At 37.0% G+C, this 20,316-nt stretch overlaps 1 protein-coding gene across 1 annotated transcript; it reads left to right on the forward strand.

The window, feature by feature from the left end:
• The first annotated feature begins 3,331 nt into the window (after positions 1–3,331).
• LOC140135659 (uncharacterized) lies at positions 3,332–20,304 on the forward strand. Its single transcript, XM_072157237.1, has 2 exons — positions 3,332–3,688; positions 18,309–20,304. The coding sequence occupies exons 1-2, from the start codon at positions 3,420–3,422 to the stop codon at positions 19,777–19,779; spliced, it is 1,740 nt and encodes a 579-aa protein (XP_072013338.1). The 5' UTR covers positions 3,332–3,419; the 3' UTR covers positions 19,780–20,304.
• The last annotated feature ends 12 nt before the right edge of the window (positions 20,305–20,316 follow it).

A 20,316-nucleotide genomic window follows, 5' to 3' on the forward strand; every position in this document is an offset into this window, starting at 1 on the left:
TAATCATGATAATGGCCCAATTTTATTTCAGTGAAGTACACCAACTTTCACGGTGTCTAGTAATAATATGCTCTCGTGGAAAAATTGAGTTAGCTTGAAATTCCCCTGGACAAGGAACTTACTGCTAATTGTCTCGTTGTAACCCTTGTAACGCTTGATTGTTGTATTTATATAAACTTTACGGATACTAAGGTTAAAGTGTCTGGCAACACACAGAGACACTATTTTTAGCACAGGTATTTCACGGATATAAATATTTCAATGCTTGAAATTATTATTTTAATCGAATGCAAAAAACTGCGTATTTATCAGTGCGGTATTTTTTCATTAAAAAAAAATTAAACGTGTGTAACAGAGTCGTTAAACTGCTGATCGTATAACATTTTCTAGCTTCTTTCGTGTCTTCTTTTCCCCTTTTTTTCTCTTAAGGAAGGGGTATGAACGTTTGGACAGTATTTATTGTGGGACATTAGAGCACATCAGACATCGAATTGCATTCTGAATACGAAGAATGTCCTTCTGATATCAAATAATTTTGATTTTTTGAAATTCGCAATGTAATACACATTTTATGGCAAATCATTAAAAATTGATATTTTTGATATTTAACGGGTGAAGTAAACTTTATAAATCTGATGATTTATACTTAAAAGTGTATGTGGGTGGGATGAAAAGCCGACGATCAATTGAAAATTTTGACCTTTCGTATTGAAGATATGGATTTTTTCCCAAAACACCCAAAATAAAAGGTCTTTTGGGGAAAAAATCCATATCTTCAATATAAAAGGTCAAACTTTTTAATTGATCGTCGGCTTTTCCTTCCAGCTACATACACTTTAAGAATATATCATTAGATTATTTCGAGGACTGTTATATATCAAAAATTTGAAAAATATCAAATTTTAATAATTTGTCATAAAATTTGTATTATATCGTGAATTTCACAAAATGAAAATTATTTGATATCAGAAAGACATGCTTCGTATTCAGAATGCAATTCGATACGTCTGAGGTGCTCTCATGTCCCACAAAAAATACTGTCGAAACGCCATAAACGCTCATTCTAGATCCCTTAAAATAATGAAAAATTAAAAAGTCATTTGCTCAATCTTGGAAAAAAATGGTCTGAAATTTTGTCTGCTTTTGTGCTGAGTCCATCTTCGAAAAGGGTCTCCCCCAAGAATCTCCCCATGTTTCGTCCCGGGTTTTGTCTTCCGTTCGAATTGCATGCACATTAAACATGTTAAATCCAAGTTGTTTGCATATTTGCGGCATCACAAATGTCAATATGTTTAATTATATATAATGGTAACAAAATAATCATTTTTACATTCTCTTATCATGCATATTACCTATAAAATAAGAGTATCATTTTTCAAATGTAAATTTAATCTTGTGTTTATACCGTAATTGTTTTTTGTTCTCGTCCTCCCGCCTTAATTTCTGGGATTAGCCCGATTTATTTTTCTTCTATAGATGTTAAAAAAATTAAGACTACGATACTTATTTACTTTGCTTTGGAATGCTTTAGGGAAATCATATTTTATACAGATAGTTAGTACCGTACTGACGCGAGTATAGTCCCACCTTCGAGTAAAGTCCCACCCCCAAATTTTCGAAAAATTTCAGAGTGTGACTATAAAAAAAACAAAAAAAAAAAAATTATGCTAGGATCATTCATGGTTGAGCTAAAAAAAAAATCAAGATGTTTTGTATTTTTAATATGAAAATTGATAATTTGTATTCATGTCATACTCTATTAATGATTTCAAAATGCATTCAAATTCAATGCATTTTGAAATCATTAATAGAGTATGACATGAAAACAAATTATCAATGTTCATATTAAAAATACAAAACATCTTGAAATTCTTTTTTTTTTTTTTAGGTCAACCATGAATGACCCTAGCATTTAGGTCTAGGTCCAGGACACTACTAAAACCGAAAAAATAAAAACTTAAAAAAAAATAATTTGAAATTCGAGTATAGTCCCCCCCCCCCCAATTTTGAAAAATGTTCAACCAAAAACGGGGTGGGACTATACTCGCGTCAGTACGGGTATATTAAAGAACAAGGATCACTTTCAAGTCTGCACTCTTGTGAGTTTATCCTTCAGAATCTCACATTAATTTGAAAAACGAAAAGAACAAGGGCCTCCTCCTTTCCCTCGAACACTGTTGGAAAAGACCGAAAACAAAAAAATGCTTATTTTACATGATAAAATTAATTACTAAAGTATATGGCTATATAATGAGTATTTAATTTCCAATTTCTTTCTATTTTCGAATATGATCATTTTGTCAATGTTTGAGGAATCCGAAGTCTTTCGATATTCAATACCTACAAGTTTACAAATTACTAGTATAGGGAAATTGAGAGATTGATTTCAAACAGCGTAACTATAAAAATAAAAAAAAGGTCACAAACAGGCTAAAATTAAATAAAAATGGGTTCTAATGAGTTATTATTATTTGAGAAATCCAGCAAAAATGACAAAACTGTTAATGATTAACATTTTTTCTGATCATTTTCCGTTTTGTTTACAGGCACTTATCTATCACTATAAATATCCTGAAAATCAGTGTAGGCAATCTCTCAATTTTCATATCTATTCCACTCCGGTGATTTGAATGACAATATAGGCCTAATTATATTTGTGATTTTTAAGCATACATCATCCTGACTCTTAAAAATAAATTTCGCATTTAGTTTTTCCAGGCCACCTATACAAGACTCAAGAAACAATTGAATTTCCAGGGACATTTATCATACAATGTGATTATTTTTTGTATTTCGTGAATAACAAAATACATGACATAATTAATACAATACATGCAGAATTTATATTGCAGCATTCCGATGAGACCCCTAGTATCCATTTTCTGACAATCTGTCACAATAGTGACATGCGAATCGTATAACCTATCTGGTTTAGTCAGTTTTAAGTTTTGAAATTGAACACATTCATTTAATTCCCAACTCATGTATTTATGTATGAATGTCTGGGGAAACATGAGCTAACGCTAATGTCAGTGACGTAAATTGTCTGAGTTAATATGCCAAGAGCAAATTCAAGTAGCTCCAGAACATTTCTAAGCTCAATAGTGAATTGCCATTCCTGCGTTTGACGTTTTATTTATTTATACACACACTGAGCCGCCGGCAAAAGGTCTCGATACTGATGCCGTAAATGCGCATGCGTCATATCAAAAAGGGATTTCCCCGTCGCATTACCTATTCTTGATTTAAAAATCAAGGGGGTGTCCCTTCTCAATCCCTGGGAGTAATGTATCATTATTATTAAATATTCTGAATTGGGTTCTCGGTAGAGAATGACTAAAAATTAAGTTGTCTACTACTAAGCTGTTTGAATGTAGTGCTCTCAGCACAGAATATGCATGTTAGTTAGTGACTAAGAAATGCTGTCTTTTTTTCGACCGATATTTTTGGTCTTTCTCCTCTTACGGTTCACAACAGCCTGGGTGATACGGACCGTGACTACCATGAGCCCAGTGTTGGTCGAAAATGCATTTTGGATATCTTTTACAATTAATATGAGCACGATGTTTTTCTTTGTATGCCGTGGCTGCGTTACTGGGGTTACAAGAAGATTTTGTGATCGGCCAAACGACTATCGACGGGCCCTGTATGTTCTACATGATAACAAGAAATGGTACTGCCCACGATTGTGAGTATTCATATCTACATTTTTTCATTCATTTATCATTAATTCAACATTATCATTATCATCATTAGTATCATCATCATCATCATCATCGTCATCATCATCATCATCATCATCATTGTTATTATATATTATTATTTTAGTATTATTTATTATTTATTCATTAATAATTACTTGATTGTTTATTGTTGATGTATAAATGCACTGTGATTCAACAGAAAATTATCAAACGTCTATTTTGTAAGGAGTACAATACGTCACCTGTGGCAAGGCTGAACGTGTAAGGTGAAGGATTTCCTTTGATCCTAATGGTTGGAGGAAGGTTTTTGTATAAGGACAATATACCGCGCGCAAAATGCAATTATTTAAAATGACACGGGATTATTTGTCAGCGCTGCTGCTTTTCCATCTATTTTTAGAAAATATTGAATAGATATTGAAAACCTCGTTTGTTTACATCAATTTGTGAATCGTTCCATACATGATAATTCTATATATAATTTGACCAGGGAAGTGACGGGTTTCTAGTGGCACTTCTCTGATTTGACCGTAACGTTTGAAGTGATTGCACTGACAGGTGATTGGATGACCTACCGGTGTTTGCACTCAAATATTGAGACAAATAAAACTGACATACAAGAGGAAAGGTAGTATGACAAGGACCATGATGGGGGGGGGCACACAAATCGTTTTTCGGCGATTGCCCCGTCCCCTATTAGTTAATTAAATCATTAATTAATTAGGTCCTAATTAATTAATTAGGTCCTAATTAATTAATTAGGTCCTAATTAATTAATTAATTAGGCCCTAATTAATTAATTAGGCCCTAATTAATAAATTAGTTAATTAATTAAATTAATTCACTCTGAAGCCATTCTGATTGTTTCTCAGAAGAACATCAACAATCTTAGAGTATCATCATATTAAAGGTTTTGGTTACTATGACACGGAAGTTACATCCTTTGCTTAGGAATACTAAGGTCTAGCCTTCAAACACGAGGCTCCTGACATTTAGAATAGACCACTTATCAGGCATTCTTACTGTAAACAATGATTCCTTGGAAAACTCTAGTACTATAGGGCGAAGCGTCCAAACAAATCCCTTTTGTGTAAAGGTAATCCCTTAGCAAATCCCGAAAGAGAAATCCCTTATAGAGGAATCCTCAAAATGTTTGTTGAATCCCTTACCTTAATATTGAGTTCAAGTTATACAATAGCTACTTGAGATGGTCAGATATCCTAAATGTTATCAAGTGGCTGTAAAGCCAGCTCCCGGGGAGCAATTCTATTGATCGTGACCACGATGGAAATTATAGGGGCTCATGTTTACAATCGATCGATAATGGGTTATTTTCAGTGCGTGTAGGAAATAGTCAAACAAACTAATCAAAAATATCAAAATTTTGCGTGTTTTTTTTTATCATAATCGAAATCTACATGAAATATGCAAAAAAGCTCAAACATGCTTATTTTTTTATGTGTTGCAAATAATAATTAATTTTTGGTCACTGGGTAAAAATTCAGAGTAAAACCACAGTGTTGAGAATATGTGGTAAAACTTGCAGTAGAACAGTGATATCGATCTTCGTCATGCATTATGAGTCGCCAATTGTGATCTCTCAAGTGGCACTTGATGGCCGTAGATAGGCCTAATCAATTCCCGACATGAAAGAAACTCTCAAGTGGTCATAATTGGTTCGATAACGGATTTCTCGGTCGAGTCCGCGAATATCTTGAGGATTCGTATCAAGTCACACAGCAAAATCTTCTTCTCAAATCCGTTGGATTTTTTTTTCATGTCTGTTATGCCTAAGGGATCTGACAAAGGGATTTCCCTTACACAAAAGGGATTTGTTTGGACGCTTCTCCTGTCGTCCCCTGGTTCGTCCACACATAGGCCTTCAATATTACATCTCTTCAAGACTTCTAGTGCGATGCTGTCTTCTCCACTTACTCTTCCTTTCTGTCAGCGCTGTCTTTGCCATTGTATATTCTTCATGGCTGAATGGTCCAACTTTAATAGTGAGATCACCTGTTATGTGCTTTATTATATCATCTTCGCCCCACTACACTCAGTGGCGTACCGTGGCCGCCCCTTACCCGGGGGGCTGAAGAAAATCCAATTTTGCCGCCCCTTTCTCAACAGCCCGAAAAGGTTGCCCCAATTTTTTTACGGTCGTTTGAAAAGTGAAGAGCAAAAAAAAAAACATTTTCCCCCGTTTTTTCTTTACTAGTTCTTTTTGCCGCCCTTTCTTCTTCCGCCGCCCCTCTTTTTTTTGCCGCCCCTTCTTCTTCCCGCCGCCCCTTCGATTTGGCCGCCCCCTGCGCGCATGACACTGTTAGAACACGTGTTAGAGTTTTAACCAACATGGATTACCAGGTGAATCACACAATTGTTGGTTCAAATTGTAACCAACAAGTTTAAGGGGCTACTACACCCCTGGCCAATTTTGTGCCTATTTTTGCATTTTTCTCAAAAATTATAGCGCATTAGTGACAAGTAAGATATGTATATTATAGGGGCAAGGACTACAACTACTGCACTGAAAATTCAGCAACTCAAGACAAGTAGTTATTGACTTATTGATCAAATATTGGTTTTCCCTCATTTTTGACTGTAACTCCACAACTGTTGTCTGTATTGAAATACAATTTTCAGTGCAGTAGTTGCAGTCCTTGCCCCTATAATATACATATCTTACTTGTCACCAATGCGCTATAATTTTTGAGAAAAATGCAAAATAGGCACAATGAATTGGGCAGGGGTGTAGTACCCCCTTAAACTTCTGTTAACGTGGGTTAAAATGTTTAAACGTGTTGGTTATCGTGTGGTTCACCCGGTAATCCATGTTAACCTAAAAAACTTTAATCCGTTTTCTAACAGTATATTTGGGAATCGGATTAAGTATGTTGAAATAGGTTTAACCAGAGGAGATGAGAATCTTCTCTGGTTTAACAAAATAGTATTTTAAGAGGTCGGTCACTCACCTTAAGATTTATGCAATTTACTTTACGAGGACTGTTAAATATCAAAAATATTTAATTTTCAATAATTTGCCATAACTTCTATTTCTCAGTATGTTAATTAATCCGATTAATTACGTAATTTCGCCAGCGTATGATATATCAGTACTAATATGTAGGCCCAAGGAGGTTAGATATAGAAAGAAGAGGAAATAGATTACGTATCGCATAGGGGAGGAAGAAAAAAAGGAAGGAGGGGGGGGAAGGAGAGAGAGAGAGAGGAGACCGATGGAGTCACAGGGCTCTAAATTACATAGGCGTAGATCGGGGGGGGATAAATGCCACAATATTTTGCCAGGGGATGGTCAATATAATCACCCCCAATATTGACGCCTGTGTATTGGTTTGTGTCGAAATTAACCTCATATTTGGCCATTTTATAGCCACAGAATGCCATTTTTAGCGCTTTGCGCGAATTTATTCCACTTTTGTCCCATATTTCACCAGTTTAGTTTCAATAGGCCTATGCTAAAATTTTCGCGCGCATTTATACCATAAGGTTCACTGTACTGGGTACTTTAAAAAAAATCCTAACCTAACCTAAAACATAACTTTAACCCTTAGATTGGAGCTCTACCAGAAGTAAAAATATAGATAGTGAACGAATTTAGTATTTCTATATCTATGTGAGAATGATACAATAGAGGCCCTGCATGAAATTATTGATTGGCTCCAAACAAAGGTTTTCAACCGGTGTCCTTCACCGTAGTTATGGCGGAGTGCAGTCCATTCAATCAAATGTTGTCATCAACCTATTTGATCGTAGTGCAGGATTATGTGTGTGAGACGAACTGTCACGGTAGATTGCAATCATGCTTTTGTTGAATGCATTTGAGTAGTCCGCCATATTTACGGGATGATACGTCGCATGCAAGGCCTCTATATGACATGATGAACATAGTCATTGATGCATCAGTTTTAAAATAGACTAGGCGGTTACCCATATTTGGCGGTTCTCGTCTGGGCGCGATTACCAGGCTGATGGTGACATGCCCATATGACAATTTTACTAATTTGACCTCAGATGACCCCAGGGTGACATTGGATGACCCCAAAATGACCTAAACTTATAACTCTAAATGTTGACTGTACCTACCAAGTTTCATGCCCATATATGAGATTTTACTAATTTGACCTCAGATGACCCGTGGTGACCTTGGATGACCCCAAAATGACCTTCAAAAAATGCTGCTTTAAATGTTGACTGTACCTACCAAGTTTCATGCCCATACGACACTTTTTAGTAATTTGACCTTAGATGACCCCTGGGAGGGGGCCCCGTGGTCGGATGACTTAACGAACATAGACATCTTCTTGCCAGGACAGAACTACACCCACCCACCGAGTTTGAGCCCCGTAGGACCTAGTTTCATGCCCATATGACAGTTTTTAGTCATTTGACCTCAAATGACCCCTGGGAGGGAGCCCCGGGGTCGGATGACTTAACGAACATAAACATCTTCTTGCCAGGACAGAACTACACCCACCCACCGAGTTTGAGTCCCGTACGACCTAGTTTCATGCCCATATGACAGTTTTTAGTCATTTGACCTCAAATGACCCCTGGGAGGGGGCCCCGGGGTCGGATGACTTAACGAACATAAACATCTTCTTGCCAGGACAGAACGTCACCCACCCACCGAGTTTGAGTCCCGTACGACCTAGTTTTATGCCCATATGACAGTTTTTAGTCATTTGACCTCAAATGACCCCTGGGAGGGGGCCCCGGGGTCGGATGACTTAACGAACATAAACTTCTTCTTGCCAGGACAGAGCTACACCCACCCACCGAGTTTGTGCCCCGTACGACCTACGACGGCCTCACATTAGCAGTCACAGACAAAACCTAAATCTACAGAATATATCCATTACTCGTCGATACTCGAAAGAGCTCAAAATAAATAACTTAGAAAATTTTCTTGATGTCCTTTAACATGTTTTCATAGTTAACCATCGTTAGCCATGGATATCTATCATGAGAACTGACCGGTGACTAAGTCCGATTTATTGGGACGTTTATCGGCAGTCAACGAGTAATGATATTGATTCAGATAATTAAAATCGATTTTTTTTTTGGCTGCTTCGACCAACAATACCTTGTGAAACAATAATGCAGATAAGGCATTTAGGTCTGCATCGGTGGTCGGCAATCATTTGCACAGGAACATTTTCCCACGATTTTAAAAATATGGGTCGGTCGTGCCCGTAGAACCTATTAGTAAATTTAGGTTTTGTGATTTGTGATTTTAAAAAATACCAAAGACTAATTTTAATGACCTTGTTCAAAAATCGGAACACTTCAAGGGAAGTTGCTGAAAAAGACTTCCTGAAGTTGTGCAACACTATGCGGATGACTTCCCTGTCTTGCGGTCGTATTTGACAATATACTTCCCTCTCACATGTGTCATTTAGCTTGTCATTTAAAACAACAATGTAAGATTTCTGAAGAAAATAAATATATTAATATTTTGGTATATAAATCAAAAGCAATGTTCTTTCCATGAATAACATTAGGAAATGAATTGGGAGAAAACCTTCTGTTAATAAAATACTATGCTGAGCCACCAGCCTGGGTGGCTCACGCTCCAGTAATTTCAGATGATTGAGCTCTGTAATACATCAAAGAATGTCTTCCAATTCATGAAAACAAATAGATAATCAGCTTATCGGATTAAAAGCTTAGAGGAAGGTCTTGCTGCTCAGCGAGTGTTTGTAATTATCAGAAGGTTTTCTCAAATTCATTCTCTAATGGTAAGATTAGGCTAAGCAATGTGGTGGAAAGTGTCACTGGCTTATCAATGGAGGTGTCACGGGCATTATTAAATGGTGACATCGCGCGCGTATTCTTTGCAGAATACCTTTCTAACTAATCAAACAATATGGCGACCATTCCGAGCATCACTGATTTAATTCCCGATTTAATTATTCCGGTATTTGTAAGCATTGCAATACGCGCGAGATGTAACCATTTAATAATGCCCGTGACACCTCCATTGATAAGCCTGATGAGGTTACTTTCATGATGCAAAGAACATTGCCATTTATATGATATACGAATGTGAAATGGACAGGATATTGCATGAATGTTCATCGTACAATTGCCGAATAATTCTTCTGATAATCGCGCTATAGCGGTCGGTGTTGCAATACTTTTGACTAGATGTGTAATGCATTAAATATTGGTCACATAGCGAGAGTAAAATTTGGAGACGAGAAATGTTAAATCAGTGAAAGTCAGTGATATGGTGAATTACCAGAACTCATGATGGCAATGTAATGAATTGCGGTTTTAATTCAAAAATTCACGTTTCATTTAAATTCAATACTTCCGTTTTATCTTTATTCTCTCTGCGGTCATGCTCATATCGTGTGCAGCCTAGACTACCCCGTAGTCCACTTGCCCATTGTGCATACTCTGGATATTGTATTTAAGCTTAAAACTCTGATTTAATTAATGTGTGCACAATTGATAGATTTTCACATCTGATCAGTCACCTACTCCCTCTGTTTGTTAGCTTCCCAAGTGAAATTTCGGGGTTCGCTATCAATAAACTGGTAGATTCCAAAATCAGAATTGTTCAGTATTAAAGTGAGCCGTTATAATTATGCAAGATAATGTTGCATTCAATTACTTTTATTGCCACTAATCGTCTCATATTTTTAACTCTTTATGACCATTTTACTATTGAATACTTTAATTTTAATAAACATCAGTATAATTTTGAGTTCAACGAAATGGGTTCATCATGACTAATAATAACATATTTTTAATAAAATTCGACTATGGCATAGTCTATGTGCAGCCGGGCGAAAAATATCAGAATTTTGATTTTGTTGGTATTTGAAATCTTCATAAAAATGACCTATAGTAATGGTTTATTAATTGTTCGTAGACTGTCAATTATGGTTGTATTGAATTTGACGATTCTTTCCCATTACTGATTTTATTTTTACTTTGGGCTTCACTTTCTAGCTAGAATACTTTGATCAAATATCATGTCATCCCGCTCGGGTGTCATCCAGAAAGAATGTCTATTGACTATCACTTTCTCTCTATTCAAAATGATTACGGAACCCAAACACCACATAATGGTAGTAATTTGTCAAATATTGAGGAAGTGCATGTATTCTGTTTATTGTCCGTATCAATCATGGCCTGGGAAAAAAATCTCCGGAAAAAATCACATTCATATACCTAACCCTGATATCGTCCTGCTATCCGGGCCTTCTATACAAAAATTACGAGTGGGGAGCCAATACAGGAAATTATAACTTATGTGTACGAAGTATAGACGAATCCAACGAGCCAAGTCATGGTCAGGATTTAGTCGGCCATGATTGGGTCCCCGCAGCACCAAACTGGTGTTGTGACTGCCCAATTGGGTGGATTAAAGCCGCTTAAAATTCGATGTTAGATTCTTTTGTGTTGTAAACTATCATCATTCTTTTGTCTACGTGTAACACGGGTGATTGAATGCAGTTTAAAATACCCTCCAAGGCCGCATCATTTCACATTTTTAGGTGAGATGAAGCCGACGGGGACCCAAATATGGCTGCCATTGAGGTGTAGGAATGCGTGAAATTGGATTCGTCTATAGGCCTAAGGTTAATAAACGCGTATCACTTATTGGGAGTGAAAATGTACAAAATAATTTACGATGCTGATTTGTATAACCCCGCAGGGTGGAGTGCATTATATTGAACAAATTCTCGAGCAACACCTATTCTATACACCAGATAATAATCCCGTGATTTCTTTCTATTTTTATTACAAAATTGTAACTAAAAATGTTGGAAAATATGAGCAAATAAAAATGTGATCAACCCAAACAAAAATGAACGAGTCCGAAAGCACTGCGCGTATCAGCATAGTGCGCGCCCGTGCATTAATACACAAACAATGCATGGTTCTCATTTGTCTAACGTATGTTCTGATTGGTTCTGGCTATCTGGTAAGAGTGTATGAAAACATGATGATGAACCCATTTAAAGCCATATTATAACATTTGCTGAGGAGGACGCCCTCACTGAATTTTTTAATTCATTTTTTACACGATTAAATTGTACTTTATTAAACCAATATAGCCTGCAAAAATCAAGACTCTAGGTGCTGTAGTTTTGTCAAAATCAGAGATTTTGAATAAAAGGCTGATTCAGCCAATTATTATTACGATGGAATTGTTAGTCGAACGTATACACGATGTTCATAACACACAGTACTACGCAGCGTGCGCGACGGTGATATACACAACAAAGGGTCGTACCACAACATGACCGAAGGAGTGGTACGTATTGGCGACATGTGCGCTGGTAGTAAATTCCAATTTTCTCTGCTTTGAAGTAGTTTATCGGCTTAAAAATAAAAGGGATATATCTGACAGTAAAAGCTAACATTTTATGGCAAAGAAATGCTAATCTATTTTGTTTGAAAATGTTATAATATTGCTTTAAGGGGCACGTTCCTTGCCCGGTGGTAGAACTTCGAACTGACAGCATAAAATGAATGGGAATTGAACCAGCACTACATCGGCCCTGTTCATATGTCTGTCGTCATCACAGAATTTTTACGCCCACCTCATTAATATTCATGAGCTCATGAATATTCAACATGCTACCAGAGCCAGGTATACTACTGATACCAGTTGTAGTCATACTAATGGCATAATTGGATGACCCAGAGTTATCCCATATTTGCAAGACTATACTCATGTTTATATACCTGGCCATGATCTGGTCTGCTATCTGCTGTTTTCCTGGGAAACAAGCATTCCAATTTGGACCTTTAATGACATGTCAATGTGAGCTAATGTCCCGGGGGGGGGGGGGCACTCAACTTTGGAGGTGACACGTATGTAGGGCTGTTAAGACCCCCTTTTTCAGCATCGCTGTCACCCAAAGACCCCATATTTTTTTACGACCACATGCTCGCTCCGCGCTCTGTCACCCGAAGACCCCCTATTTTTCCATTTGATCTGTCACTCAAAGACCCTTACAAGTTCAATTTGAACAGCAACTTCCATTTATCACTGATTTTGTTACTTATTTTGAAAAAATAAAGAAATTTGAAGCCATTTAGAACTAGAAATTCGATTTTCGAGGTTTTTGTGGCGCTGTTTTAGTTCTCACCCAAAGATTCCATTTAAAAAAAAGGTCATGTTCTCACCCAATGACCCCATATTTTTTACATTTTGCTCTCACCGAATGCCAAAAATCATGCTCTCACCCAATGACCCCATATTTTTTACATGTTGCTCTCACCGAATGCCCCTTAGTGCGAAAGCGCCAGCCCTACACCTATATCCATTTCAAATTGAAGTGCCCCCACCCCCGGGGGCTAATGTGGTCAATTGTAAATGTTAGTGCCAGATAAGATCTCTCGTGGTCAAAAGGGAAAATGCCAAGAAGCATTGTATTCCCATGTTTGTATTACTGACATGAGACAATGACTTCCTTTATCGCCTGATGACAAGATAACAGCTAGTGCCTAAAGGTTTGCCATTGTCTTGTTAAGTTTCATAGTTTGTACTTAGATTGTACTTTGCGGCATTATTTTAAGAGATTCCATTTCTCGTCTTTCCGCCCATGGGTAAATGCTGACATTTTGAAGTGACGTGCTTCGGATTTTAAACTCCCACATAATTACACAAACTGAAAGTCTCAATAAAAAAACGTTCAAAGAAAGATGCTTTGGTCTTTAATACATATCATATGATAGGGACGTACATGTACTTGCAGCCCAACAGCTAATGGATATCTTTGCCGATTATTGTTTGCTGCATCGGGTTGGTAAAATTACCAAATTTTTGTCATGCCCGACTTACAGGCCTATTGCTGCAGAATGATGAACGCTTGTATTTCCCCGGAAAAGCGCAGACATTGGCACAGATGTAGGCCTATTTAGCTCTAGATATAGCCTATTCTGACAAATTTGGTCAACGGGCCAATCTAATTTCTTTCCCAAGATGGCGGGAAGTCATTAGAGTTACTTTACACAGGACCCAGGTGTCAAATTCAAAATTGCTCATTATCTTGTTCAAACCAAACTACTCTTGTAGTCACAGTTTTACCTCTCTGTGGCGTAATTTAGTAATAAAAGTAAGGTCAAAGGTCATATTTTGACCCCCACAGGCATGATGACAGGGGTTAACTCAGTGAAAATGCTCAGATTGTATTCAGATGGTCTCAAATTGTTCCTCTCGTAAAAGCAATTCAAATAAAGAATAGTTTGCAACATCTAAGATGTATAACATTTCAAAATAGCTTACGGGCAATGGGGAATTACAGGGATTGACCACGTCTGAATAAAAACATTTCGGAGTATACCAAACTTTCGGAAAAATAATCTTTGGAACAATAGATACTCGCGAGTAGGCTTCAAATGGCTGACCGTTTCGGACAAACGACCATTTAAACTTAATACCTTTCGGACAAAATTGCCCTTCGGAACAAAAACGTTTTGGGTTTATGACCTCATATAGAAAAAGAGTGTTTGGTGTTGGTCCTTCGGAAGATCATATTTAAATAATTAAGATTAATAATTAAAATTAATAATTAAATTATTTTAAAGCTTAGAAGCTTGATCCCAGGCACTACTGAAGGCCTATGCCCATTGTCCCGTAATATAATAGAGTCGCTCCCCTGTCTTACTCATTACACGGAAATATATACCATATGAAATCATGCATGAGTGCATGGCACTTCCCTGGTAACATATGGCAAAAAACTAGAAGAGAATTATTAAACACGTACAAATTGAGCTATAAAATAATCCCGTGATGACGCAATTATTCCACACAGATTAATTTATTCATGTTTTCTAACGTATTAATTAAGTCCTGCAGTAGGCTATACCTCTATGGACGTAGGGCCTACGTGCCTTTATATTTGAATATGTGACGGTAATTAGTAAAATTACGTTTTCGTAAGACATGTAACTTGGGGTGGCGTTCTTGCTAAATAAAAAGCCCCTAAAACAGGATTGCAAAAAATCAGGATATAGCTTGGTTTTCAAATAATATGTTTCCTTGCGGAGGGGTATAGAAGCTGGTACACTGCAAAAACAGCAGAGCAACACTTAAAGGAGTATTTCGTGATCCTAGCATCCTCTATTTATGTCATTTTTCATTAGATATCCACGAAAAAACCTATTCCCAAAATTTCAGATGATTCCTATTTTGCGTTCGCGAGTTATGCATGATTATGTGTATTTACACTGCTCCATAGACAATGCGTTGTAATTTCGTTCTGGTGCACCAGAACGAAATTCAAATTTCACGATATCTTTGCTAAACGAATTAATCTGCAAGAAATATTTTGTACATAAACATTATGTAGCCAGAGGTTTCCAGTGATATAAAAATCTCAACTTTTTTTTGAGAAAAGTGGGGGATGAGGCTGTGGATCACGAAATGCCCTTTTAATAAACACTTTAACACTTCATAAACACTTGTTTGTACAGTGAAGGTATAGGGGTGTTAATTTATAAACACCAAAACACGTTTAGAAATATGAAGATGTTTATGTTTTTTAACACAAGATAGTGTTTAAATACAAACAAGTGTTTATTAAGTGTTGCTCTGCTGTTTTTGCAGTGTAGAAAGACATCAGGCATCCAGACATCAGCACCCGGGGTGTTAAATCCTCCTGGATAGACACCTTCTGTGTATATGGTGTGCAGTCAGCATGCAGACATGCGATGATGTCACTTAAACATAATGTTAAAGTGACATTCAAATCGGATTCGCAACCAAAAAAACCTGAAAATTATCTAAAGTCGCTTAACAACAATGGTTGATACCGGTGGAGGTCACTTAACACAATGTTAAAGGGACATTCAAATCGGATTCGCAACAAAAAAAAAACCTGAAAAATTATCTAAAGTCGCTTAATAACAATGGTTGATACCGGGGGAATTACATTGCGAATTTCAAAAAATCAAAATTATTTGATATCAGAATGACATTCTTCGTATTCAGAATGCAATTCGATATGTCTGATGTGCTCTAATGTCCCACAATAAATACTGTCCAAACGTTCATACCCCACCCCTTAAAATAATATGATCGTGGAAATGGTTAAAGTCAAGATTTTTAATAAGTTTGCATGCCTTTAATAAATGTGGATGCGCGTTTTATGGGTTACTTTTCATGCTTTTTTTTAGTAAATATGGTAAAGAATAATGTGTCAATATAGAGGTGGAATATGCATGCATGCATGCGGTTGGTAGGCAACATGGATGAAAACATAAAAAATAGAAACAACAAACGGTGACGTGATCTGGGTATATAAAGAAAGAAACAATTAATTTTATTGGTGTTTATTCGTGTCTATGTAATAATAATCATATGTTTCTTTGTGTTGCTGGGTGTGCACCTTCAATATCTGGTTGAAACATGCTGGGGTGAACATGTTCATGCATGTTATGTGTATGCGGTTTATGTACTGATATTTTTAAGTTTTCTTGTGTTTCTGGACGTGTACCTGTTTGGTTGATAGTGTATTCTGACTTCAAAACTAGACGAAAATCAAGACAGTAAATAAATAAAATATAGCATTATTGTTTATGAGAAGGGGTTCCTTGTTTTTGGTGTGCTTTATCGATGGATAGTTTTCAATTTCAATTAATGCAGACCAATGCCCTGAAATGGGCGCACTTTGGGCAAAAGCTTCAAATTTGGGCAATGCTTTTTGTGAAAAATTGGTTTACTGATGGATTACAAAAACAGCAAAAAGTAGCTAGGTAAATGGACTTTTCCAAAAAATAGATGCCACACCCCCTATTTAGAAGTTCGGATTTTCGGAATTTTTGTCCAGTAGGCCTAGTTCCAGTCGTGATTATCCAGACTTTTAAAGTGTCTAAAGGCTAAAAATTCCAGCAGAAAAATAGTTCAAAATCAGCAATCCTCAATTTGAGGGCTCATTTTGGATATTTCCATGATTTTTCATTCATTTTATTGCATTTCCAAGCTTTTTCAACTGCGGAATTCCAGTCGTTAAGAAAGCAAACTTGGAAATCCAGACATTTCTTTTATTGGAAGTTACTCCTCTATACTAGGGTAGCTTAGGGTGCACTTATTTTTTGGAATAGCCCAATATCGTAATGGATGTAAAAATGCTACATACATACACGGCCAGATTCTTGTTGCTGTCGCCCCGAGGTACACCGCGCATGCAGCTAGGGCCTACTTCATTGGTACTCTATGTTAGAGTACCTATGTGGATACTCAAGAGTACACACATTGTAATCACACGTACAGTACACACACCCCTACTGGACTGGTACTACAGTATTTACCATGATAAAATCATTGACGTGCACATGTATTTAATTTTACAGCAGAATGTGAAATATTTATTTGTCTTTTCTGTGGAAAAAGAGAACCATTTACCTGCATCATGATAAAATAGTAAAAACAGTAAAAAATTGTATTGTGTAATTGATGCATTCTTTTGATTTCACGAAGGAACTCTTGATAAACTTGATGCTATCCCTGATTTACATGCAAAGCCCTCTTCCCTATAGTAAAAGTTGCATAATTGTGATTTTACCCTTTCTTCGTTAACTAAGCATATCTCGAGATTAAAACAAGCAAATTGAACAGAACAAACGGCATTCGAGAGCTGAGACTGCGCCCGTGACGTTGATGTAAGCATAATGTCACAACGGTATTTTCTAATTGCCAAAGAGGGCGCTTTTCACTTGCACAATTTTTTTTTGAGACAGGCTGTACACTGGTACGTTATGAGAGTAACCAGTAGCTGGGCAGAGGTGTACCTCTGGGGCGGCGGCAAGTGTACTATTGTAGAAAACGTGGTAACCGGGCGTTTGAATGCCTATACCACATGAAATACAAGATTCACGTGTCATTTTGCATTAACTAGTGACATGACTATTAAATATGTTAAATAGACTGAAGTAAGTATTCAACATTTTAATGCAGCTTAACGTGATAAAGTCTAGTCATGCACCTGGTCGTTTTGATTTACGAGCTCAATATATATTAAAATAAATGGCAATAACAAGTTTCATTATCTCTTGCATAGATGTATTATTAAACGCTTCATAAAAATCGTAAAATTGCACATATACATCTGTCAAATGGATACAAATCATTGTGATAATAATACTGAATATTCGGTGGCGTTGAAAAGAGCCTTTCAACGATACTGAATATTCGGTGATGTTGAAATAGCCTTTCAACGATACTGAAAATTCAGTATCTTCAGTATCGAAGATTCGGTGGCGTTACGATACTGAAAATTTGATGGCGTTAAAAAGAGCCTTTCAACGATACTGAAAATGCGGTGTTGTTGAAAAGAGCCTTTAAACAATACTGAAGATTTGGTGGTGCTGATAGAGCCTTTCAAGTGGACTGAATATGGGCACTATATGCTACTCTGCAGACAAGAGGCATACATGCATAACTCTTAATCATGTGTTTTGTCCTGGAGAAGTTTTAAAAAGCTGGACCATGTTGGCAGTTTCAAACTTGTCCGACAGCGAACCCGACGGTTGGAACCTCACTATAATCTGTATAAAATGAATATCCGTCGTAATATCCTATCGAGCAATAACATATTTCTTGTTGTATCTTTTCAGTATCGTTACTACAATACAGAGTGTGGTCCTGTCGTTACTGGGAGTGGTCCTATTATGCCAAGGAACAGTTTTAGATAACCCTTTCTATGGATTAGACCAACTTTCCCGAATCTGTTTTGCGATCAACATTGGTTGTTACATATATCGTATTGTCCAAGATGTCATCTTACAACGGGACTTAAACAAAGTCAGCGTAGATATCGTTCACCATTTTGTTACTGTAGTCGTGTATATCGTCTTCCTCTCTTACGAACAGAATCTTCTCTTCGGAGCACTCGGTATGTTATTCGCCGTTACTACTCCTTGCATTGAAATCCGACGATTAATAAAAGCTGCAGATTTAGAACACTACGTTCGAGTTTACAGAACTAATCTATTGGTTTGTTGTATTTTAACCTTACTTGTACGTTTGCTAATACCAATTGCTCTGATCATTTGGTCCTTAGTACATGGATCTCCACTTACTATGGACGTTGTGGTTGTAGCGATTTACTTCTTAAGCGTCATCTTCTTTGGAATATTGAATATCTGGCTCGCAATTACATCTGTTACGTCCATTTATAAATGTTGGTATAAGCAAAGAACGGACAAACTTCAACGGGTTCTTAATGCTGGAGAACCGCATGGGTTAGAGATCCAAGCTTCCGATAGAAGCAAATATACTACTAGAAAAAATTATATGAACTACATGATGCCATGCTCAAATGCTAACATTGCACCGCAATTAGAACTGCCTACCAATGCACAAAGATATAACTTGCCTGGCAAATCGTACCAAAAAGCAAATATGATAGAGTTATTTGGGACTCCAACACAAGCTGCTGCGTTTTCATCTTACGATAACAGAAGAAGAGAATCGAGTTCCCGCGGCAGTTCTAGCTCTGATGGATTAATTCAAGGTGCTACTGAAACAAATGTAAATGTCCAGATTAATGACTTTGAACGAAGTTCCCTATCTTGGGATGACTCAAGTAGTCGTGTAAGCCTTCCACTCCCGACTGTTTCAAATCTGGACAGAAGTCGAGAGTCGTCGAGTACGACTAGTGACGTTGAGACTTTACACGGGTATGGACGGTCTGATTTGGGACAGGTTGATGAGTGTGCTGCTTGTGATGAATGTCTTCCTGCAACAGAGACTGATCACTTATTTTTGCAACGGAAACCAAGTGGTGAAAGAGGCGGAAGCGCAGTGGTCTTTCCAACAACGCGAACGAATCGCATACCGTTGACAAGGACCTGGAGTGGCGGTGCTTTAGATCAGAACTCCAATCATATTTACAGCATGCAAATGGCAATTATGAGAGAGCATGATGTGAATTTACCTAACAATAGTTCTGTTGGTGCTATTAGACATAACGATGTAGAATCACGTGATGTCAGTATTAACCAATCACAATCACCATCACCACGCAGTTCACGATGTTCTGACGTCAGTGACGATAGAAGAGCGCGAAGTTTTAACAGTGCCTGACGACAGCGTGGTTTGAATATTCTTGTGACGTTTGTGTAAATTGCAATAATGTAAATTGTCTACAGAAAAGGTTTATGTCTATGCAAGATTGTATTCATACATAGAAATTATAATCGGAGAGGTTTAAGAGGTTTAATATAACGGAAACTTTCTCAGAAATAGTTTGAAAGATACATATATAGTGTTACCCAGAATGAAAAGTGTAATAAACTTAATTAGTAATCAACCAATAATGATTAGAAATCAAAGAAAGAAAAAAGTGAATCAAAAATTGATCAGAATTCAGAAAGTTTATATGAAGCATATAATTTGTAACTCTGAAACATCTGTGCAGGTTTTGTGTAAATAAAACTAAAGCACTTTATGAAACTCGGGCAAGCAAATAGAAAAACAAGGGCAAGCCTCATTACCGGTAGAGAGCTATAATACCACTGGACTATTTGAGTTCACAGTTATATATGGGTATTTTAACCAGTTATATATGGGTATTTTAACCCATTGACCGATTGAGCCTTAAAAGGCTCAATCGGTTTCTCT

The sequence above is a fragment of the Amphiura filiformis genome, chromosome 16 (genome assembly GCF_039555335.1).
Source record: "Amphiura filiformis chromosome 16, Afil_fr2py, whole genome shotgun sequence".
In the NCBI taxonomy this organism is placed as follows: domain Eukaryota; kingdom Metazoa; phylum Echinodermata; class Ophiuroidea; order Amphilepidida; family Amphiuridae; genus Amphiura; species Amphiura filiformis.